We start from the raw sequence: 24,577 nt of genomic DNA, 5'->3' as shown, positions 1-24,577 counted from the left end.
CAGCTGATTGGCTGGGCCAGAATTCCCCTCCGCCCATTCTGAGACCCCCCCATCCCCCCATTTCCTTTTTGAGTTTTGTTTTTTTTCTTCCATTGGGGTAGAATTGAAAAAGCCTACTACCTAATAAATTAAACATTAATTAAGATCTCCAGAGTTCGTGGTACCTTTGAAAAGTCAGGACGGGAAATAGAAGGAAAGGGAGGAGGTGGTGATGGGTGGCTGGGGGGGGTTTGCATCCCGGGAGACCCAACAAAGTGACCGCTGAGTGTGCAGGGCGAAAAAAATTTAACATTTTGCAGAAAGAAATTGAAATAAAACCCCCAACCAGCTTTTAATACCCAAGGCTGTTGTTGACCTATTGAATTTAGCCCCCCCCCCCCAAAAAAAAATGCTCCAGAAAAATCCTCCCCAGGACAGGGGGATAGGCGTACCTGCTCTCCACCTTTCTATCCAGCTCTTCAGACCCCTCCCTTCCCCACCCCACCCCTTCCCTGCATTTAAGGCAGTGGCTTCTCTAGCACTTCTGTTCTTGGCAACTACAAAAACCATGTGCAAGAGTGATCTTGGGGACAGGGACTCCCTCGCCTGAACCCCGGTTTAGGTTTGGTGCAGCTAACAAAGCTAGATATTCTCAACCCCCCCACCCCACCCCACCCCCCCAAAGAGGGGAAAGATGGCTTGAATGATATAAAGCGATAGGCATTGGCCGAGAAGGGAAATTAAGGCCGGGGCGGATTTGTCTTCCCTTCTCACCCCAAATGTCTTGACCAAAACATGAATTCCTACTTCGGCTCGAAACACCAAACCAGCCTGCCCGAATTTTGCAGCATCCAAGGGATAGAAAAATAATCCGAAAAAGGAGAAGGTGCACAAGGCAGACAAAAAGAGCCCCAAAGCCCATTTTTCACCCACCCCTCCATAAAATATCCAGATTCCTCGTGAAAAACCAGACGGGCCCAGTGGAGATTCTCAGCCGACATCGCTTCAACTCCAGGAGAGGCAAAGAAATCCCCGCTTTTTCTGACCCGCTGGCCCTTTGGCACAGGGAGGAAACCTCCATGAGGACTGGCAACTTAAGATGAACTTTCCACTTCGGGCGCATCTTGACGGGTGCAAATCTGGCGGCTGCGGGCATCACCGCGATGGGGAGATATTTCCCCCCCTTCCTGCCTTTCTTTAGGGGGTCAGTTTGTATTTCGGGGTTCAAGAAGTAAGGGGGCGAAAGGGGGGGGGAAACAAGAGGGAAGGACTGACATTTTTCTTGGCTTCCCCGATGAGAATTTAAGGCAGTTTGGTGAAGGTTGGGGGTGGGGGGAGTAAACGGGAGGAGGAAGAGGGGGTCTTGTGGGGGACGCCTTCTGAGGGGAACGATTCCTTCCAAGCCAGATTAGCAGGCGGTAGGAGCACGGCGCCCCCCTCTTCCCCAAAAGTGATGGTGGGGGGGGGAAATGGGGCGAACCATTCTGGATAATCGTAGGCAGAGGAACCTCGTGCCCGAATTTAAGCCGTCTTTCCTCAAATTTTTGGCTTGGCCACAAAACGAAAACACTCTCCAGTCTCAGGTGACGCATCACGCAACGGACTCAGGATGAGCTGGGGCCAAAAAGAGAAAGAGAGAGAAAGACGGGCATTCGTGGTGGGGGGGGGGAACAGAGCCGGTGGGGAATTATTCTACTTTCTTCCGGTGGTTATTGTTCAAGATAGGGTGCCCATTGGTGAGAGGGCCGTTCTTGGTTCCTGCACCGGGCACAGCGCCCGCAGCAGCCTTTTCTTCCTCCCCCTCGGAGTAATCCGTTTCGTCCCGATCGCTTCGCTCGTCCTCCAGTATCTGCGGGAAAAGACGGAGAGTGAGTCACCGGCGGGGCCTTCTTAGCGGTGGCCCCTTGCTCTGATCCACAATGCGTCTTAACCACCTGGGAAACAGCCCAATTGGTAACCAGACCAGGGCTTAAAAGGACACCACCGTTCTGCCCAATTGTTTGCCTGAAGTTTGTCATTATGGCTCATAGGTTTTCCAAGCTTATCCGATCCGATGCTTATTTTTGCGTTTTATGCCATTGTGGATCTGGGGAGTTTTATGTCATTTTAAAACGGATGTTGGGAACGGATGAAAACGACCAGCGTTTGCCCTCTGATCTGGGGCCACCATAGAGGACCCCACTCTCCTCAAAAGCCGAAGAGCATTTTCTGCTGGTTTTTTTTTTTTTAATTTATTATAAAAATGATCGTTCAATGCTCTTTTACAAAAGAAGAGAAACCCAAGACAGGCTGTCTTTAAGCTTGCCAACAGACCTCATTCTAAGAATGAAATATACAACATGGGCCAGTCAATGGCTTCGACGAGGACGGGAATCAAAAGTTTCTAGTCCTCAGGATGGCAAAAGCAGACGTTATGCGAGAGTGAGGATCCGACGGCTCTTAAGACATCTACAATTCCTGTTTTGAGCGCCAAAATAAAAATCCCTTTGTGCCAATTGAGCACAAGGCTCCCTCTCTCTTTCCACCTCCCAAGCTTTGCCGAGCGTTAAGTAAATTTAAGGAACGTCCTTCTTACCTTTCCAGTTATGAATTTCTGAGCCATGCGAACGATAAGGTAGGCCCAAAATATGTGGAGGCACTGAAGGACTACCATCATGCTGTTGAAAAAGTAATAGCCGAAGAAAGGAGGATAAACCTCTAAAGGATAAATCATGGTGCAGTGGAGAATCCTAGGAGAGGAACCAGAGAAAAGGTTAATATTTTAAAATGTTAATATTTTAAAGCGTCTTCCCTCTCTTTAATCTCTGCAAAGAGTTGAGTTTTAAAGAGGAAAACCCTCCCAACTTCCACAAAGCCAAGGTTTGAAAAGGCCACACCCCACTTTCAAAGGGGGAATTAAAAATTTAAAAGCAGAATGAGGTTCACATGTGGCTAAAACCCCCAAACTGCGGTTTGCTTATTCGTGGATTAATGTAATTTGTAAACTGTACAGTCCATGGTATATTGCTTAGCTTTTCCCCTGTGGTTTCTAATAAGACTTATTTGTTTATTTATTTATTTATTTGTTTAAATTTATATACCGCCCTTCTCCAAATAGGACTCAGGGCGGTGCACAGCCTAAGTAAAAACAAAGCATACAAAATTTAAAAAACAGTATTAAAATAATTAGATATTCTGGCCGTAAATTAAAACAACCCAATTTAAAACCAATTTAAAATTTAGCTCAAGCCAGCCCAGCTAGTTGAAATAAATAAGTTTTCAGGGCCCGGCGAAAAATCCGGAGGTCTGTTATTATACGTAACTCTGGGGGAAGGTTGTTCCAGAGGGTGGGCGCCGTCACAGAGAAGGCTCTCCCCCTGGGGGTCGCCAGCCGACATTGTCTGGCGGACGGCACCCTGAGGAGGCCCACTCTGTGCGAGCGTACTGGCCGGTGGGAGGCTATTGGTGGCAGAAGGCGGTCTCGTAAGTACCCCGGCCCTAAGCCATGGAGCGCTTTAAAGGTGGTCACCAACACCTTGAAGCGCACCCGGAAGACCATCGGGAGCCAGTGCAGCTCGCGCAGGAGAGGTGTCACATGGGAGCGCCTCGTCGCCCCCATAATCCCCCGCGCGGCCACATTCTGGACCAGCTGGAGCCTCCGGGTGCACCCCAGGGGGAGCCCCATGTAGAGAGCGTTGCAGTAGTCCAGGCGGGAAGTGACGAGTGCCTGAGTGACTGTGCGTAGAGAGTCCCGATCTAGAAAGGGGCGCAACTGGCGTATCAGGCGAACCTGATAAAAAGCCCCCCTGGCCACGGCCGTCAAATGGTCTTCTAAAGACAGCCGTGTGTCCAGGAGGACGCAAGTTGCGAGCCCTCTCCGTGGGGGCGAGTGATTCGCCCCCAATAGCCAGCGATGGCGTCAGCTGGCTATATCGGGACGCTGGAAGCCACAGCCACTCGGTCTTGGAGGGGTTGAGTCGGAGCCTGTTTCTCCCCATCCAGGCCCGCACGGCCTCCAGGCACTGGGACATCACTTCAAGGGCATCGTTGGGGTGGCCTGGGGTGGAGATGTACAGCTGGGTGTCATCAGCGTACTGATGGAACTCCACCCGAAGCCACGGATGATCTCACCCAGCGGCTTTACATAAATGTTGAACAGAAGGGGCGAGAGGACCGACCCTTGTGGCACCCCACAAGCAAGGTGCCTCGGGGTCGACCGCTGCCCCCCCGTCAACACAGATTGCGACCGGTCAGAGAGGTAGGAGGAGAACCACCGCAGAATGGTGCCCCCCACCCCCAACCCCGCCAACCGGTGCAACATGATACCATGGTCGATGGTATCAAAAGCCGCTGAGAGGTCTAACAGGACCAGGATAGAGGAGCAACCCCTATCCCGAGCCCTCCAGAGATCATCCACCAACGCGACCAATGCCGTTTCCGTGCTGTGCCCAGGTCGGAAGCCGGACTGGAGCGGGTCTAGATAGACAGTTTCATCCAGGTACCGGGGAAGCTGTTGTGCTACCACACTCTCGAATTAAATTGAATTCTTGAATTAAAATTCAACACTCTTGAATTAAAATTAAAAAAAAGGATGCGATTTACTAGTCTATCTTAACAGATGAAATATTTCCAAACAAGATCAAATCAAAGAACACATTTACAGAAAAACTCAATTCCGAAATGGATCATATTTTGCCAAAAATGAAAGTCTGGGAAAAGATTCAATTTTCTACCATCTCATTTTCATTTCCAGGCCTTATCTTGTGAATTTCCTTTTTTTATTTTCTTAGTCAGTGCCATTTTTTGGGGGGTTTCCAAGAATCCCGTGAAAAATCTCACCAGAAAGGAAGAATGATTAAGCGGGTGATAATGAAGACGACTGCAAATACGATGAAAATGTTGTTACAGGTATTTTTCCAGCCGGCATAGTTGAACATCTTGGCAGACTGCAAAGCATGAGAAGAAAGGGAAGAGTGACACATCGCAGCTTTTAATTTCTTTCATGCAAAAGAAAGTTAGTTGCAAATGAAATTCTGTGCCTATTTTAAACAGACAGAAGGAGGCCAAAGGGAAAGGAAGGAAGGAAGGAAGGAAGGAAGGAAGGAAGGAAGGAAGGAAGGAAGGAAGGAAAGAAGGAAGGAAGGAAGGAAGGAAGGAAGGAAGGAAGGAGGGAGGGAGGGAGGAAGAAAAAGATGAGAGAAGGAATGAAGGAGATTTGAAGAGGGAGGGAGGAATTGAGGGAGGGAAGGAGGGAGGAGATGGGAAAAAGAGGGAGCAAAGAAGGGAGGGAGGAGGTGAGGAAGAAAAAGATGAGAGAAAGAAGGAAGAGGAAGGAAAGAATTGAGGGAGGGAGGGAGATGGGAAGAAAAGAGGAAAGAAGCAAAGAAAGGAGGGAGGAAGAAAAAGACGAGAAGGAATGAAGGAGATTTAAGAGAGGAAGGAAGGAAGGAATTCAGGGAGGGAGGAAGGAGATGGGAAGGAAGAGGAAAGAAGGGAGGGAGGAAGAAAAAGATGAGAGAAGGAAGGAAGGAGATTTGAAGAGGAAGGAAGGAGAGGAGGAAAAGGAGGAAGGAGGAGGAGAGGGAGGTGATTTGATCCCACAGGGAGCCAAGATGGGGGTGACCCCAGATATCCTGGCTTAATTTCTTACCTCCAGCAGGTAGTCGGAGGCGTCGTGTAGAGCCATGATGAGGGTCCCTGCCCGGATATAGTTGGTGAACCAGGAGAAACTGATCAAGATGATAGTAGCGACATGATGAATTACTTGCTCCTTGAAATCCTGTCCACCAACGGGAGGAAAGGCAGAGATGGAAGCGGGAGGGGAGACACCCCCCCAATCCGAGGGGAGGGGGAGGAAATCCCCTCTTCCTTCCCTGTCGGAAGCCACTCTAGGAAACCATTTCTTCTGCTCAGGAGGCATCAGCCGGGCACAACCCGAACCCAGGATCCCAACCTGCACTGGTTTCCCCCATTAATGAAACTTCTGGAGGGAAATCTCCCTCTTCCGACCCCTAAAATCCATTTTCCCACCCCACAAGGTCGTCCCTCCCCCCCAGGTCCAGCTCACCTTCCGTTTCACGTCGGAGGCGATGCGGAACAAGAGCGACCAGTAAAAGGACAGCTCAGTGATGTAATACCAGTACTGGGAAGGAAGCAAGGGCTGGGGGAGAAAAACCAGATTAAAACAGTGAGCCCAACCAGAAACTGTGTTTACAAGCCTCCCCCCCCCTTTTTTTTTTCTTTTTAAAAAATCAAGCTGGGAACTGCATGCCTGCAGGAAGTCCTCGAGATACAACCACAATTGAGCCCAACATTTATGTTGCTTAAGTCAAACATCTGTTACATGAAATCGGTTTTGTTCTCCTTTATAAATCCAAGAAAAGAGGAGAAAAAATAGCCCATATTAATATGTGCATCATAACATTCTCGGGTGCCAAATTCTCTAGATTTGACAGGGCACCAAATATTAGAAGAAGAATTATTTGCAATGTCGATATCACCCGTTGGGGTTTGTGCATTTATTTTAAAAATCCATGCAAACTTTTTCGGAAGAAATTCTTGCCGAAAACTGTCCTTACCTGAATAGGGTATCCGTCCCACACTTCTTCGAGGTTGTAAAACCAAGGTTTCTGCAACAGACCCACAAACACACACACAAAAGAGAGAGAAGCCCATTAGAAGGAAGGAACCAGGGAATTACCGAGAGTAATAAATTAAGAAAGAGGTTTAAATCTTTCCGACAGGAAGGCTCTATACTTACATCAACTATAACCGCCATGCCAGCAATGAAAGCAACAAGGTAAAACGTGAATCTCCAACTGGAAAAAAGAAGCACAAGATGAGGTTGTTGGTTTGGTGATGGTGGTTTTCTCTGAGCAGATTTAAAAAAAAAATAAAAAATTGCACCAAGCGCGTCAAGAGCATGTGCAGAGTGCCTGTCTCCGGCCTCTAGGGGGTCTCAGTCTCCTCCGTACATTTATCGGGGTGTTTTTTTTTAACCTGTTCTAAACCGAATCAACAGCGGAGTTTCCTTTTAGCTGAGGTCAAATTAATTTTATTAGAATTGTTAAACTCAATGTGAAATTTGCTAATCAATGCCCCTTGTGGGGGTTATTTTTTCCAGCACCCACTTTCTATCATCCACCTGGCCCCCTCCACAGCAGGTCTTAATTATATGCCAATCAGGCAATACAATACAGGTAATCCTCCATTTACGACCGTTCCAAATTACGACAGAGTCCTCCAAAAGGTATTTAGGTACCAATTCCAAAGTTCCAATGGCCGCCCCCCCCTCTCATCATGTGAACGTATTTGGGGGGGCTCAACAACTGGGCTGTTTGTCACCTCGGATGGATCACATTTGTGCCTCCTTCTCCCTCCCCCCCCCACCCCGCAAAATGACATTTAATTCTGGTTTCTGGCAAAATCCAGCCAGCACAAAGAATAAATCCGCTTAACGACCATGGCCACCAAAAGTCATAAAATCAGCTTGCATTTACGCTTGACTTGCTTTGCAACCATCATGACTTACGACCATTATTGCCGGGCCCAGTCGTAAGCCGAGGACTACCTAACAAGGAATGCTGGGAGGGTTTGGCCCACAGGCTGCAGCCGGAGGCTGGAGGCTTTCTTTACAATAAAGAGCCGGGCACTCAGGGCAAAGGATCTACCTGGCTTCCCGAAATTTCTTGAGCAAACTGGGTCTATCTTGGTTTCGTCTCCGCCGGAACCAGCGCTCCACCTGCCGGGGGCTGCAGCCGCTTTTTTTGGACAGCGCCTCAATAGCCCCCTGCAGGGAGAAACAAGAAACACACAACTCAGTTGTGAAGGAGGTTGTGCAGGCCGAGGACAATTCTGGCCACTTCCCCTTCACACCCCGGAAGCTGCTTTTCTTCTCTCCAGCCCCCACCCCCACCCCCCGTTGGGGCTCCGTTTCTGCAGCCAAATTTGGGAGGATTTCCCTGCCGACGGCACCTTGGCCAAGTTACCTGTTTGGGATGTTTGCAGGAAGTGGAATAAAACTTCTCTAGCACTGGATTGGGCGTGGCTTTTAATCGGGTTTTTTCTTTGACGTTCAAAAGCCCAGCCAGTGGAGTGGCGATGTAGCTGAAGGAGAAAAGAAAAAAAAAAAAGAGTGAAAAAAATGGAGGAAAGAAAAGGTAAAAGGAGACGGAGGAGAGAAGGTGAGAAAGAAGGAAGATAGGGATAGAAGGATGGAAGGTAGATTGGGAAGGAAGGAAGGAAGGAAGGAAGGAAGGAAGGAAGGAAGGAAGGAAGGAAGGAAAGAAGGAAGGAGCAATGCCAGCCTTCCTCGCTTCTTGCCAGCCCCTCTGAGCTCTTGAATCTTGGCAGAGGGGCTGTCCTGGGAGGGCAACTGCCCACTTTTCAATCCCCTCTTCTGCAGGGCAGAGCTGCCCCAGGCCTCCTGCAGCCTGGCCCAGGGCTGGTGCATTAATCTTTGGAGGGCAGGCCCTGTTCCTCCAGCCCCAGCTTTTCGAGTCTAAATTTTCTGGATTATTTCTTGCAAATGACCCTTTGCAATGAACTGCCCGCTTGTGCCACCTTCCCCTCTGCCCCCTCAGAAAAGTGCTTGGCCTTCCCCTCCCTGAAATAAATAATAAAATAAATAAACAAATCCTGCCACTTTGGGATTCTGAAATTCCATCCGAACTCTTCACTGGCTGATTCTCTTCTTCTTGGCTGTCTTGATTCTTCCCCTGATTTTAATCCTTCTTTTTAAGCCCCAAACAAAAGATTTCTCCCTCCTCTTATTTTCCTCACAATAACAAATCTGGAAGGTGGAATAAGGCGGGGGGGGGGGGGGGAGCTGAGAGAGAGAGAGAGAGAGAGAGAGAGAGAGAGAGAGAGAGAGAGAGAGAGAGAGAGAGAAATCTGGAAGAATGTAAAGGGAGGGATTTTTATTTATTCAAGTTAGCCCATCCCTTTGTGGAATGTTATGTTTCTAGAAAAATGGATCGGTCCTTTTGTAAACCAGAGGCCATGGAGCTTATGGATGGGGTCTGTGGAAAAGCAAGGTTAAACAACATTTAGGAGAAATGGCCTTGGTGTGTGAGGAGGGTAGTGACAAAAAGTTGCTTTTTCTAAGAGGTTTTAGAAGAGTCACTGAGAAATTTCTTTTCTCCTTTGTCTGTAAGATCGCAATCCTTCCCAGACTCTGGATTAAAATAAATCAGTGTTTCTCAACCTTAGCAACTTTAAAATGCCTGGACTTCAACTCCCAGAATTCCCCAGCCAGCATGTCCCAGAATTAATATTCTTTCCTTCTTTCTTTTTCTTCCTTCCTTCCTTCCTTTCTTTTTCTTTCTTTTTTTTCTCTTTCTGTCTTTTTCTTTCTCTCCTCTCTCTCTCCCTTTCTTCTCTTTCTTTTTTCTACCTTTCTGCCTTTCTTTCTTTCATCAGAGCAAGTCTAACCTTCCCACACTTCTCTTTGTTGCAGGTAGGTAGGTAGGAAGGAAGGAAGGAAGGAAGGAAGGAAGGAAAAGAAATCTGCCATTTTTCTCCTCTGTGCTCCAGGGATACTCACATTTCGAAGAAGTGCCTGATGATGAGGAAGACGAAGCCCAGAGGAATGGTGTAGTAGAGGTGAGAAGCTTTGCTGTAGACTTGGTCATCTTGGCCCTGGAGGTCATCCCAGGTCAGGTTGGCCGGCAACCAAAGCCGGTCCCACCAGAAGTAGTTGTACAACGTCTGAAACATTCTGCAGAAGGGAGAGAAGCCATGATAGAGGTGAGGGAGGGAGAGAAGGGAGAGAAAGGAACGAAGGAAGGAACAAAGGAAGGAAGGAAGGAAGGAGGGAGGGAGGGAAGGAAAGGAAAGAGCAGGAGGGAAGGAAGGAAAGAAAGGGAAGGAAGAAAGGAAGGAAGGAAGGAGGGAAGGAAAGAGCAGGAGGAAAGGAAGGAAGGAAGGAAGGAAGGAAGGAAGGAAGGAAGGAAGGGAAGCTAGCTTTTCAATCCCCACAGCCAATCTGCAGATGGGAGACCCCCAAATCCCCCCCCAAAAAAATCCACCTGTTTCAGAATTAGGGCCTGGCCAATTCACAGCTTCCTCCCTGCTCTCTCTCGATTCGAACCCGCCTCCGATTCTTTTTCCCATCCAATCATTTTACCTTTCATTAAAATTCAGATTAACTTCTAAAAAGGCTGGGATGCAGTCCTCAGCCTCCCTTCCACCTCCCCTGTACCGGATACTACGTTTCACCCGTGTATTGATGAATAAATCAGCTACATGTTGCATCTCCTCGCATGTTAACAAGTGTTAACACTTTTCAAATTGTATCAAAGCCAGAAAAAAAAAAACCCAAGTTTTTATCCTGTCATTCCAATACAAAGTGAATCAAAACATAACCCTCTGCCAACCTCCTTGTTTTTCCACAATTTCCCCTTTTCAGGTTTTCCAAAAGCGCCCAGTTAATTTTATCTCCTTCCCATCCCCCCCCCATTCAAAGACCGCCAATCGAGGGATGGATGGATGGATGCCCAAACAGACCACGAAGCCACTGGAGTGAGCCAGGGGTGGGTCCCTTCAATCAGCAGCAGCCAAATTCCACGTCAAATCCAGCTTCCCCCTTGACCTTGGCAGTTGCTTCCTGGCAGGAGACTCTCTGAGCCTACTTTGTCCTGGAAAGGAGACCACCAGGAGATGCAGACTCCGTTCCGCGCGGCTGGGGTTAGATCGGACTGCTTTTTCCACACAATGGCTCGCGAGGGAAACAGTCAGCAGTCCTGTCCTGGCAGCTTCATGCAAATGTGATTGTTAAACCCAACCTTCCTTCCACGTGAGGGGCAAAGGTTTGGGAGCTGGACTCTGCTCCGGCCAGGGGTGGATAAAGACGCCCGCCTGGCTCATCCTCCCCGCACTTTCCCCAGAGCAGAGGGCAGAAGACGGTGTTCCACCTTCCCTATCAAGGTTTTGCCCGTTGCAAATTTTGCATTGCAACCTTACATCCAAATAAATAGATTAAAAACCTTTCCCAAGAAAAGAGCCAGGAAATCAAACCCAAAGGAGCATTCCCACACCTATCCCCAAACCTTCGCCCTCTGACCTTTGACCCTGACTGGCTGCTGAAAGGGGAGAAAGCTTTTTAAATTATTTTTTAAAAAATTATTTTCACCCCAATTTTTTAGGAGGGAGGGAGGGAGGGAGGGAGAGAGATGCAGTTTAGAGCCGTAAAACTGTGCAGGAGGCAGTAAAAAGCTAAAAGGAAGGGGGGGGAATGCACAATTGTTAGCAAGGCCCGTGTTTGAAAATGGAAAAACAAACACATTTTGGTTGATGTGGGGAAAACTATCCACTAATCACTCCTTTCTGAGTGCAGAGGAATATTCCACAATTTAGGGGCCCGGCTTCAAAAGTCTTTTTCCTTTCTAGAAATTCTGCCTGATCTCATTTCCGTTATTTGGGGGTGGGGGGAATCAGGAAAATAGATAAATAAAAATCCACAGCCTATTCCAGTGAAGCGGTTGCACTGGCGAGCTTTTAAAATCAAAGCGAAGAGGTGCAAACATGGAAAAAGTGGATTAAAAGGTCTGTTAGAGCCGGTATTTGGGGCACCTTAGATGCAAAGTCCCACCTATTCCTTACTTTCAAAGGAAGGAGAATTTGAAGTCACTTGAAAGACAGGGGGGGGAAAAGGATTATCCACCTGATTCAGAGCTCAAGAGGATGGAAAGAAGGGAAGGGAAAATTGATGGATAAGCCTAAATTGTAGGATTTGGCCACATCAAATAGCATCAACCACCTCAGTTCACCCGTAGGCATGGAGGCCTGGCCTGCATGAATAACACAATCCGTACAATGTGTGATTGTGCCCGCAACACAATCCTTCAATTCATTGGCTATTGTTCAGATGCCACTTGCCACAGCCAATGGGAGTGAGGCATTCGGTCTCTCTCTCTCTCTCTCTCTCTCTCTCTCTCTCACACACACACACACACACACACACACACACAATCAACACAAACAAGCTTAAAGGAACTCATATTCTTAAGCGTGAATCTTGGTTCACGAACCCCTAAGGAAACGAGCCATAAGTTAAGTTTGGTTTGCAACTTAACCTTCTCTGCTTTTGGCCTCCCAGACTGAAAGTGCACTCTCAAAGCAGTGTGTGTTTGTGGGTGAGCCTCACCACTAAACCGCCTGCAGCCCAGGAAGGCGGATCTCCGACTTACAAGCTGCAGTGCCAATTTTGGAGATGAGATTCCAGAACTCCGAATATCTGGCCTTTCCCACCCTCGTTTTGATAAGGGACAAGCTGTATATTAATTGTCCTTACTTTCCCTTATCGGTGTCTCAAAGCAGGCCTGCAATCGATAGCCGTGGTCTTGTTGGAGAATATTTATTCACAACCGAAATCGATACTGATCCTGTTGGGTCATGAAACATCTGCAAAGAGCCCGGCTCACAGAGCACTGACGACTCCACAGTATTCATTTCTTTACATGTTGGGTTTTTTCCATTTTGCGCTGGCCGATTCCAGAGTGACTCACAGTTTACAGAAATGTTCCATAAAAAAACGGGACAAGCAAACCGCAATTTAAAGCAAGGCCCGTCAAAAGGCTCCTGATCGTTTTGGCATTAGAGACAAGTTCCTAGTCCTTATGAGGATGGATAAGGAAAGGACAGGCTGGTGGAACCTCAGGCACCAAAGATCATGGGGAAAAATAACAACACGTCATGGTCAGACTCTTTTAAGTTTTCATTTTAAAAAATTGGGTAAAGGTAATGGTTCCCCCACACATGCGTGCTAGTCGTTCCCGACTCTAGGGGGCGGTGCTCATCTCCATTTCAAAGCCGAAGAGCCAGCGCTGTCTGAAGACTTCTCTGTGGTCATGTGGCCGGCATGACTAAACGCCAAAGGCACACGGAACGCTGTTCCCTTCCCACCAAAGGTGGTCCCTATTTTTCTACTTGCATTTTTTTACGTGCTGTTGAACTGCTAGGTTGGCAGAAGCTGGGACAAGTCACGGGAGCTCACCCCATTATGCAGCACTAGAGATTCGAACCGCTGAACTGCCCACCTTTCGATCGACAATCTCAGCATCTTAGCCACTGAGCCACTGCGTCCCTTAATGATTTTATCCCCCAGCAGTCACACCCTGAAAATTAACCCTCGTGCCAGTGTGCAAATATTTTTCTTTACCCAACTCAAAATTGTTAGGTCTTGATCTCTGAAGACTTAGCCAATTAGGCATGGCTCCTTGCCTTTGGGACTTGCTGCTACTGGAAAAACTTGCCAGTTTCTTCTTGGACACACATAAGACACTCTTAGCCCTGCTTCAAGAGTCCCGGTGCTGGAAACAGTCACCAAGAAACAACCGAGTTTGCAAATAAGGAACCGAAGCAAACAGACAAGCCAACGAACATAAAAATTCACAGAGAGTTTCAGTTCTTTGCAAAACCTTCCAAGCATCGCAAACAATGCCTGTTTGTTGAGACTATGTGCTGGAAACAAACTTACAACATAGCCATCCCTGTTTTCAACTGTCCCGGGCCCAAAAGAAAAAGGAACTTTGGAAGAAAATGATGCTTGGGAAGGCTCGGGAAGAGATTCCTCGAGAAAGGTTAAAGAAAAAAATCCATCCGCCTCTCCTTCCCAAATGTTGGGGCAGGCAAGGGGGATTTGCCCCACTTAAGCAACCCAACCCAAAACACAAGTGTCCATCTGCAGCTTTCAAGCAGCTCAAGAAGGAAAGAACAGAAAAACAAACAAGTGACAAGTATCACAATCTCCGCATCGCCTCTGTGGCCAATCCACTCCGGCCTCCCAGAAAAGGAAGACACCCCCCCCACACACACACTTTTCCATCTGCCTTCTCTCATGCTTCAGGTGTGTTAAAGACTACAAAAACGATCCTTTGCAACCACAAAAAGCAAGTCCCTGAAATTTCCCAAACAAAGCTTTTGGACGAATTTATTTTATTTTGAAAAGTTTCCTCTCTCTAGTTCAAAGGAGAGTGCAGCACAGCGCCTCCTAGAGGAAACGGACTTCCATTTCCACCGGATTCCCAAAACGTCACTCATTCCTAATCCTTGGCAATTGCCGGTTGCAAGTTTTTCTGGTTCCCTTGAGCAAATTAAAGAATCGAGTTCCACGGGTGGCCGACACGGGTCCTGTGCAAACATCGGATCTGTACGCAAAGAGATTCAGCAGCGAGGCAACCCCGGTGGAGGAAAAACACGGTTTCTGTACGGGAGGGAAAGTGAGGGTCACAGTTCCAAACTGAGCCCCCTCCCCGCAGCCTGGTTAAATGGGGCTAAATGCAAACTGGGGAGGAAACAAATGCCCCCCCCCCATTTTTTCTCTCTCCTCCTCCTCTTCCTCCTCACCTGGATCTGAGTTTTGCTCCACGCCAGAATCCAGCACCGGGAAGCACCGGGAAGCTCAGCACTCCAGGTGGCCTCGCTGCACTTCAATGGCAGCTTTAATACGGGCTATCCCAGCACCCGGCAGCAGCTGTAGGCGTTGGGTTCCTCGCCCTGCTTTCAAGCCAGCTGGTTGGGGCTCCACCCCGGGAGTGCCCCGGGAGTTCAGCCCTGCTCCCAGCACCACAACAAATAGATGCCTGATACAATCGCAGGCTCCCTCCAAGTCAGAGGAGGGGAGAGGCTTCCCACCGCCAGCCACCCCCTCTGTGGCTTGAGCAATCCCCAGGAGCGTCTGGCTGGCCCATCAGCCCGCAAAGTTTCCGTGGAGTTGGGCGAGTTTCAAAGGCAGCTCCGCCAGGAAAGGAAGGCTGAGTTCCTTGGCATGTCGGCTCCGGAGTCGATCCCCCACCCTCTCAAAAGAATATGCCAGGTTGCCCATTTTTCTGGCTGAGATCTCTTTCTTTTTGAAGAGGATCAGGGAAATGCTCTGTTCTAGTGGTTAAGAAACGCGGGGCTAGAAACCCAGAGAGGCGGCAAGTTCTAATCCCGCCTTAGGCATCAAAGCCAGCTGGGTGACTTTGGGCCAGTCACAGTCACTGGGCCCAACCCACTTCACAAGGTGGTTGTTGTGGGGAAAAGAGGAGGAGGAGGAGGAGGAGGAGGAGGAGGATTAATGAAGTCTGCTGCCAGGAGTTAAGTACAAGAGTAGTGCAGTGAGATAAGTAAGTGTAATAATCCATACATCTGCTACCTTGGAAAGGACTCGATAGGTAGACAAAAATGCCAAATCCAGAAGGGAAGAGGAGAAGACAAACTGTTCCACTGATTAATTGTCCTCACTATCAGACAATTTCTCCTTTGCTCCACGTGGGATCTTTCCTTTGTGAGCTTCCTTCCATTATTTCTTGTCCCGCCCTGGGGTGCTTTTAAAACAACAACAAGACTCTTAAATATGAGCCGTCAAATGTGCCACCCTTCCCAATGAAAACATCTTCTGGCTTTGATATGGCCACTTCTAGCCACATCCATTTATGGGCTTCCAGCTACCCCCGACTCAAAACTTGCACACCCATGTTGCACAGCTCCCAGGCGGACAGTGAGACAGGCCGGACCTGAATTTGACCGCTGGACTAAAGACATTCCCTGGATGGAGGGGAGAAGTTAAGAGGTGTGTGAAGCCTCAGGGCAGGCCCTGGCTCTTTGAAAAACCCCATTGAAGGCAACCAGAAAGTCCCCAAATTCTTAAATTTCTAGGCAATTATCAAAGTCCAAGATCGGGAAACACCAGAGCCTGGAATTGCATCTAGGAGGAGAAAGGCATCTTATGGCTTAACAGACGCCGCCAGTCAATCCTCTGATCAGGGGGCCAGGACAGACCCTCTCACTTGGAACAGGGACTCACCCAGAGGCACAATGGACTGATGGACAGAGCAGCGGTATCGAATAGGTGCTTATTCCAGAGAAGGAAAGAAGGAAGGGGAAGAAGATTGCGGCAGATCACCGATACAAAGAAATCATTTTGGTTTCCCCTTGGTCTAAGCTCAACCCCATCCAGCGAACTGGAAGGACGGGGGATTCAGAAAGGAGGCCACTCCCCGAGAATCTCACATAGTGCAGTTCTGAACTATGGAACTCCCTGCCACGTGAAAAGGGAAGATCTGGAGAGGAGAGCCAGTTAGAGAAGAAGGCCAGTCCCAAGGTTTAAAGACACTTATGTCCAAGAGAGATCCGGCTTCTCTGATTCCATGTCCCTTGTCCTCTTCGCCAGCCCTGAAACCCTCAGGAAACAAAACAACTTCCCTTATTTTATGTCCCTTCCAGGATTTTCAATTTTTATGAGTTTTGGGACTGCAGTCTCTGAAAACCTCTCCTCTCCTTTAACCCTTAGCCCAGTGAGCCCATCGCCATGAGTAAGACCCGGGCATGACACGGCCAGATTCAGACAACAGGTTTAATCTGCGTTGATCACATTTGTGGGTTTCCCCATTGGCACAAGATTTACTCAACCCCCAGCTGGGTAAGGCCCACGCGGCCTGCACCTGAGTGATTGAGGGCCCAGCTTCGCGGGCTGTGCAAAAGCAGCCACATGGCAGGGTGGGTTGGCCTGTTCCAAAGCAGGCAAAGGAAGAGAGACGTGGGAATTGTAATCTAAGACCTTCAGCAGACACCTGGTTGGGGCAGGGCATTGTAAGTAACCAGGCTTTACCAGGAACACAAAGACAATCACACTCAGTGTGGGTGTGTAGCATCCTCCTTCTCGTTGCATAAAGGTAAAGGTTCCCCTCGCACATATGTGCTAGTCGTTCCTGACTCTAGGGGGCGGCGCTCATCTCCATTTCAAAGCCGAAGAGCCAGCGCTGTCCAAAGACGTCTCCGTGATCATGTGGCCGGCATGACTCAACGCCAAAGGCGCACGGAAAACGCTGTTCCCTTCCCACCAAAGGGGGTCCCTATTTTTCTACTTGCATTTTTTACCTGCTTTCGAACTGCTAGGTTGGCAGAAGCTGGGACAAGTCACGGGAGCTCACCCCCGTTACACTGGGGATTCGAACCGCTGAACTGCCGACCTTTCGATCGACAAGCTCAGCGTCTTAGCCACTGAGCCACTGCGTCCTTTCCTCGTTGCATAGAAAACCTCTTTTCCCACAGAGAATCGGCTGTTTGCAAAACACCAAGAATTCACAAGACCTGCAGATCACCTTACGAGTATCCAGTTGTCGCTTCCACACATCACTCTTTCTCTGCTCAGGGAGAAGAAACCTTCTCAACATAGAATCCCAGAGCTGGAAGGGACCTCAGAGGTCTTCTAGTCTAACCCCCTGCTTAAGGCAGGAGACCGGATACCATTCTGGTCAAATGGCTGTCCGGGCTCATTCGTAATAGAATTCTTTCTCAGCCAAGTGTGAGTGGACACACAAGGAATTTGTCTCAGGTACACAAGCTCTCTGTACCCTGTACACCCAAACAACGGGGGATAAACCACAATCATTATCACAAAGCACAATCGTCATAAATCATGAGAGACAAATCTAATGATAGTCAATCGACATAGGTCATGAGATACAAACAACAAAAGAAGAAGCAAAGGAAATAGGTAAGAGGGAAGGTAGAAGGATAATACGTCTCCTCTAAGTGATTCAACCTCCCAGGGCATACAGAGTGTTGTGGGAATTAGTTGTTTAGCAGATGGATGGCATAGGGGGAAAATTGTTTTTGTGTCTGGTTATTTTGGCGTGCAATGCCCTATTAGCAGAGATCTCCAACCTTGGCAACTTTAAGACTTGTGGACTTCAACTCCTAGCAAAGCTGGCTGAGGAACTCTGGGAGTTGAAGTCCACAAGTCTTAAAGTTGCCAAGGTTGGAGACCCCTGCCCTATAGCCTCATCTTGGGAGAAGAGGTTGAAAAAGTTCATGTCCAGGATGTGAGGGGTCTGTAGATATTTTCTCAGCCCTCTTCCTGGATTCCTGAGCTATACAGATTCTCCATGGAAGGCAAGCTGGCAGTTATAACAGAGGTGCAGATGACAATAACTTGAGAGCCGCTTGCAACGAAATTTCATTTTAATGTACGCCGATTCGTGTACATTTAAAGGGACGATGAAGTTATCCCAAGACTTAATTCCCCCGCAGAAATGTATCAGTGGCAGCCGATACAGTTCTACAAAGTTAAGCAACGATCGTCTACAAAGTAATAGTGTTAAGCAACACACAAGGAGCTATCTCTGAAGTGTTTTGCATTTGTGGTTCGCACCGAGGGCATCGCAATACAGCTCTCCACTGTACCCTGTTCCAACTATTTTTAGGTATTTGGGAACAGGACACTAAAGGGTCTGAGATAAGGGCCTGCCTGGGTATATATTTGCTGGCTCCAGCATTTTGGAGGGTGCAAAGTTCTCAAACCATGGGCCCCCATCTAAATAGGGTGTGGATTTTAACCACAAAAAATAAGGTAACGAAGGAAAAATCAAATCAAAGTTAAGTCCAGGGGTTCGATTTTTAGAATCGCCACCAGTAAACAAGAATAACAACTTGAAGGTCTGTTTCGGTGGCATGGACGTTTATGGTCCGATGAAATTAAAATTAAGGCGGACTTTTTAAAAAATTGTTTTAATTAGGCGTGCCAAATTGAGAACCTGGAGTAGAGAGATAAGCTCAAGTTGCTCTTGGCTCGAGGAGCACATGGTAGAAGGCAAACAGCGGAGGAAGATGAATTGGTGGACGCATCAGGAATTATTGGAAAAACATCAGGATGAATTTAAAATCGAACGGAGAGAGCAATTAATAGCAGCAAGAGGACAGCTGTTGATTGACGGTTATCCAAAAAAAAGGGGGCCAAAATGGAGGGAAAGGCCCCCCCCCAGAGCAAAGACAAGACAGGATCTGAAGTACAATTGTGCACCGAGGAGGAGCTGCTAAAATGTATAATAAACTTTTGTGGACATTTGAAAGAGAGATGACTAGATTAAGAATGTGGCTAAGGGTGGCTAAGAAATTTGGTGATGAAATACAGACAGATCCCTGGGAAAATCTGAGGTTAAAGGGCTGGAAGGTACATTGTATTACAATCACCAAGAGATGTTTTAGAAAGTGGTATGCAACAGGAGAGGCAGCCTCTGCCCTGGGCCATTTGCTAACGAAAAAGGGAACTTAATGGGGGTAATTCAATGGAGCCTCCACCTTCAGAGGCAGCCTAGCTTGGAAAACCAATTGCTCAAAGGGCAAAGTAATTAAGGCCCCCCAAAGTCTAGATAATTGACCTCTGCTGGAATGGTGGCGGCCTGATTCCCACCAAGAGATTACCCTATAACCGTGATGGTGAACCTGTGGCACGCGTGCCAGAGGTGGCATGCAGAGGCCTCTTTGTGGGCACACGCGCCGTCGCCAGCTGCTGTTCTGGTTTCCAGCGCGCGCATGCGTGTTGGCCACCTGGTCTTCGCAGGTGCCGGAGTGCCGGAAAACAGGCTGAAAATGGCCAAAAACCAGGCATGTGCACGCCAGCCAACTCCAGTGCACACACATGCATGCACATGAATTCCGGTTTGGGCACTCAGTCCTGAAAAGGTTTGCCATCTCGGCCCTACAATTTGCCACGGGAAAAATCCAGGCCAAAGCACCACCAAGGACGGTGAGTTTCTCGTAGCTTTACACCTCAGTGGTTAAAGTGCACACTTTCAGCTTGGTGTCGGTTAAAAAGAGGCCACAAGACTTGCCTTTTTCTGGATGGAGGAGTAGAGGATGTCACAGCCTGTCTCTCCCCACCCCACCCTGCTGCCCGCCCCCTGGAAAGTTTCTATCTCAAGCAGATGTGCTCCCAGGAACCTCCACGAAATTTCACCGCAACTAACCAGTTTCTCAGTAGTTTTTTTTTTTTTTGTTCTTTTTTGGCCAAGTTTGCCCAACTCGCTCAAGTCCAGATCGCAGGCCGGGCTTCTTTCTGCCAAAGCTGGTTTGAGGGTGGGGGTGGGGGGGGATCCAAATCTGAGAGGGTGGGTTCCTCCTGCCCATCCAATGTCCCACTTTGCCCCGCTTGAAGAATGGGGGGAGCCCTGCCCTTCTTCCACGGGCCTCTGCTTTCCCTCACTCCCTGGATGTTTCTTTTCCCACCCTCGGAGGGCCGGAGGGAGAGGGTTCCAAGGGGAGCGAAGGGCGGGACGGCTGGATCATTACCAGCAAAAGAAGGATTGTTTCCTCTACCTACGGCCTTGGCCCAAACGGAGCCTTTTGCAGAAGGAAGCCGCTGGGTGCCTGCAGGCCTCAGGGGAAGCAGGCCACTTCCTGGATCCGAGAGCCGGCTGGCTGGGTTGGGGGGAGTGCAGAAAAGGGCATTTTCCAACCTGAGGGGGGGGCTCCATTTCTCTCTCCTCTCTCCCCCCCACCCCAGTGCAGTGGAGGCCAGAGGCCGGGGCAGCGAAGGGCTCCGTGGGGCGAGGGACAGGCCGGGACAAGCAGCCATTGCGGGCAGGAGGATTTTCACCAGCAAAGCAGGAGGCGGGGGGGGGGGCGCCGGGCTGGAGGGTGAGTCGATCAACAAGTAAGAGAGAGAGAGAGAGAGGGAGGAAGGTAGGAAAGAGAAAGAAAAAGATAGACAGACAGATAGATGAGAGAGAGAGAGAGAAAGAAAGAAAGAAAGAAAGAAAGAAAGAAAGAAAGAAAGAAAGAAAGAAAGAAAGAAAGAAAGAAAGAAAGAAAGAAAGAAAGAAAGAAAGAAAGAAAGAAAGAAGAGATATCCCACGGGAGAGTTTTCACTCTTTCCATGAGCAAAGCTTTTCCGGGCACCCCTTTTTTATTCCCCCCCCCAAATCCAGCCCGTTTCCCGACCTCAGAGCCGGGCCGGGCCTGAAGGCGAAGAAAAAACTTCCTTCCTTGCGGCCCAGCGGCGCCCCCCCCACCCCCCACCCCCCACCCCCCCCCGAGCGGTTCTTGTGCGACGGGGCGGGGGGGGAGGGGCAGAGAGCGAAGGAGAGGCGCAGCCCCCTCCCCCCCGCCCTCCTGTCGCCCCCCCGGCCTTCGCGAAGGGGGGGGGGGCTGGCCGCGCACAAGCCCTTTTCCTGGCGGGACTTTTCCCCGCCGCCCCCGGGGGGCCTCCAAAGGACGGGGGGGGGTGAAAGAAAAGGGGGGGGAGCCCGGCGGGGCGGGGGGTCTTTTACCTCGTTCGCGGCGGATCCGGGAAAGCTTCGGAAGCGGAAGGCGAGGGGGGGGCGGAGCAGCGCCAGCCCCCCCACGTGAAAGTTAGTCACGGCGGTGGGGGAGGCCGGGAGGGAGGCCCCGCCCCCGCCCGCGCCGCGCGGAAAGGGGCCCCCGGGGCGGGGAGCCTGCAGGCCGCTTCCTTGGGCGGCGGCTCCGCTTCCTGCGCCTGGGGACGGCGGGGCAGCCCCCTCCCCCAAAGGGCCCCGGCTCCCCGGGGCGGCGCTCACCTCCTTGGGCGAAGCCCCCTGGGCGCGTCCCGGCCTTCCTGGCCCTGCAAGGGCCGCTTCTCCTGGCTCTCGCTTGGCTGCCTTTGGCCGGAGGGCTGTCACACGCTGCCGCAAACGGAGACGGGGGGCTTGGGGGCTGCGGCCCAGGATCAGCGCAGGGGCCCCACCCGGGACAAAAGAGCCATTCCCCCCACGGGCCCCCCGGCCCAGCCTGCCTTCCAGTCGAGCGCTGCGCCAGGGAGGGAGGGAGGGAGGGGCGGAGGGAGCGGCTGCCCGACATGGGGGGGGGGCGACCCGCAAGGGAGGGGCTCGCGGCTGCCCCCCCCACGCCTGAGTCATTCCTTCCGACGTGACTCCTCGCCAAGGGGCCAGAAAGGAGGGGAGGGGGGAGGCTGGGCTGCTGGACCAGGGGGGCGGTGGGAAGCCCCTTCCCCCTTTATGCATTTGCTGGGGGAGGGGGGAAGAGAACTTTTCCTTAAGAGCGGCTTTGGGGGGCAAGGTTGAAATGGGGCTGCCCTGTCCCCCCCCCAATCAGGAATGCACCGAAAAATGGGGGCGCACAGAAGAGGTGATGGGGAGGGGGAAAGTTTATCCTGCTTTTATGACCGTTTATAAATACCTTAAAGGCGGAACTGGGCAGGAGTTAGGAAAACCTGACAGACGGGGGGGGGGGTTCCCCCATTTCAGCCTGTCTCTTTTTGAAAGGGGAGGGGGTAGAGAAACAGTGCCCCCCCTCTTCCAGCATCCTTTGCTGAACCCCATCCATGAAAGCTACAGAAAAGGGGGGGGTCTGTCCACCTGGGAAGCAGGAACAAGATGGATCTTTCAGCCAAGCAGACTCTCTGAAGCTGCCCGGACCCCCTACTCTGCCCCCCAGATCTACGTTTAAAATAAAACCGGGAGGACGTTGCAGCAGGGATCGTTATGAACATCCAGCATAGCAGCCAAAGTTTTTAAATACATTTAAAAGCTTTCTCTCCTATGTACAAAGGGGGCAGGGTGTTGGTTTTATGAGCTTTGGGGTGGGGTGCGTGTATTTTTCCACTGAAAAACTAAAAAAAAAAAAAAAACACCACTGCTTTTCCCCCGTTTTCCCAATGTTTCTGAAACTCTCTTGTTGGAAAAATAGGCCCAGTTCTGCAGCTCCCAAATACAATTATAAAAACTCCCCCCCCACCCTCTCCGGTCCTTGCTATAAGGCCTCATTCATCCTGCTTAAAATCTGAACATTTTCCACACTTGAAGGCTGAAATTTCTTGGAGGCTAATTATATTATATTGAAAAATAGTTAAAAGACTAATCAACATAAAAGCAAAACCCTTTGCCAGTAACAGCGCTTTATAAATAAAATAAACCCACCTTAAAAATAAACCAACATTTATTTTTGACAGTATTTTAAATGGGATTGTACTTCGGGCTTTTTAAAAGTCCCGTTCTTTTGTAAGTCGGTCTGGAAGGGCAGCGTCTTCATAAAAATAAACCCCAATAATGATCAAGACGCCAAGAAAGGCAGATAAAAGGCTGGGATTTGGGCATAATTTCACGGCTTGTTAAACTGGAGAGAGCAATTGTATTCTGGCCCTGTCAGAATTAAGATCCCACAAAAGCCAACTTGGATTACAAACGGGTTTAATCCCAGTCCCAGCGATGTGACCTTGTCTCTCTAGACTTATTTAGTCACCTCCGTTAATTAAAAACTGATTACCGTCGTGGCTGTGTTTGGAAACACTCCGCTCAATGCCACGCGGAGGCTGACCGATTAAATGCCACACCCTGCACTCCTCCAAGGAAACACCTTGACCAATCCTTAATAATCCTCTGCGGTAAAATCCCCAGGAATCCCGTCAAGGAAGAACCTGCATGATTCTTGCAGCAACCGAGAAAGCAGGCTGAGAGTCCACGGAGGAAGAGGAAAACTTAATGATTCCAATGGAAAAAGAAATTAGCGAGCGCAGCTGTTTGGCTTCCTTAACGGATGTCCTCTGAGCATAATTTTCTATCTGTAGGGATTTGCAGCACAGAAATAAAAAGCTGAACAGGCTGAGATTTGCAGGGTGCACCTGCCTTGTCTTTTCCGGGTCATCCCAATTGCCAGGCCCATCTTTGCTGGCGGCAGGTAGGAATTCCACCATCCAGGTCCAGGAATTCCAGGCGGAAATGCCACCGGGCCAGCTCAGAAGCCAGTCAAGATTTTTCCTTTGTGTGAGCTGTCAATTTCATTGATTTTCCTGGAGGAGTTGACGGAAGAAAGGGGAGCGGGATATTCCTGCCAAACTGGGCCCACGGGCAGGGCTGTTCTTCTTGCTTGGTTAGTCATGGAAGGAAGACTGCTCCTGGACAGGAGGCTCTGCTTAAGGAGTCAATGAATTAGACACCACCACCACCCAGCGTTAAAAACACGTTTTAAAGAAAAACCCGAATTGATTCTTCACTTTCCTATCCAGGAAGAGCTCTCAAAGTGGAGAAAGACTGACTACCTGGATGAAGAGCAGGGAGGTGCTGCCCTCTGGTGGCTCAGCCAGGGACTGCGCCCTCAGAAGGAAAGTCCACAACGCCGCCTACTGGGAAATGTCGGAACAGCACAACTTCCTCGCTCTTTTTTGTTTTTTCTTCTTTTTTAACTGTCCAGGGCAAAACTGGATTTTAAATTGTTAGGAAACTAGCTGCAAAGGAAGATTTCAGAAGCGAGATTTGCCCCCCAGCGCAGGCGATTTCTCGCCAACTCTCCCAAGGAAGGAAAACACTCCAAGCACGAGTTTCTAATCCATCCAGAAATCCGCAAAGAGCATCCTTTTCATCCCAAGAAGCATCAGGCGCGCACACACAAGAGCATTGCTCTCTCCTGCCCAGCATTTTGCGCAAGGAACCTTCTCATCCTGCGCAACGAGACTCTTCATCAAAGTTGCTGGCCTGATTTTGCACGCGGAGAAGGGGAAGAGCCGAGTCGGGACTTCACCCCAAGCTGGAACCCGCGAGTTCTTCTGGGGGTCTCGCCTTCTGACGGCGCTCGGGAGGCTGGGCTGGAAGCGAGCACGTGGGAAAGGCTGCTGCCTCGGGGGGGGGGTTCTCCTTGCCGGACAGGTAACCTTCCAGAAACGATTCAGGCTTTCTCAGGGAAAAGCGCCCCGTTCGCCGGATGCCCATCTTCCCTTCTCCCAGCGGAACTGGGGGGGGGGGGAAATCACCCTTTCCAGGTGCTGAGTTCCAGTGCAGCAAAAGAGGCTGGGAAGAGAAGGGAGCGTGTTCCAGGACGCGATTTCAGGGCAGCGCCTCTCCACGGCCCGAATGAAGAGAGAGCATCCTGCCAGGGGGGTCTTTGG

At 49.8% G+C, this 24,577-nt stretch overlaps 1 protein-coding gene across 3 annotated transcripts; it reads right to left on the bottom strand.

Annotated features, from left to right (window-relative positions):
- Positions 1-92: 92 nt before the first annotated feature.
- On the bottom strand, positions 93-21,459 carry CERS2 (ceramide synthase 2). Of its 3 annotated transcripts, none has more exons than XM_070950416.1 (11): positions 21,258-21,459; positions 9,503-9,676; positions 7,947-8,064; positions 7,629-7,747; positions 6,719-6,776; positions 6,537-6,587; positions 6,026-6,118; positions 5,609-5,737; positions 4,798-4,904; positions 2,555-2,708; positions 93-1,828 (listed from the first exon to the last, which is right to left on the bottom strand). In XM_070950416.1, the coding sequence occupies exons 2-11, from the start codon at positions 9,673-9,675 to the stop codon at positions 1,667-1,669; spliced, it is 1,164 nt and encodes a 387-aa protein (XP_070806517.1). In that variant the 5' UTR covers position 9,676; positions 21,258-21,459; the 3' UTR covers positions 93-1,666. The 3 variants fall into 3 exon arrangements, with proteins under 3 accessions (XP_070806517.1, XP_070806516.1, XP_070806518.1); XM_070950415.1 differs by lacking the exon at positions 21,258-21,459 and adding an exon at positions 20,991-21,177; XM_070950417.1 differs by lacking the exon at positions 21,258-21,459 and adding an exon at positions 14,305-14,482.
- Positions 21,460-24,577: the final 3,118 nt, after the last annotated feature.

Source organism: Pituophis catenifer, unplaced genomic scaffold, assembly GCF_029215685.1.
Source record: "Pituophis catenifer annectens isolate HBS135680 unplaced genomic scaffold, rPitCat1.0.hap2 SCAF_10, whole genome shotgun sequence".
In the NCBI taxonomy this organism is placed as follows: Eukaryota; Metazoa; Chordata; class Lepidosauria; order Squamata; family Colubridae; genus Pituophis; species Pituophis catenifer.
Note: the sequence above shows the minus strand (reverse complement) of the source record. Positions and strands in the feature narration are given on the sequence as shown.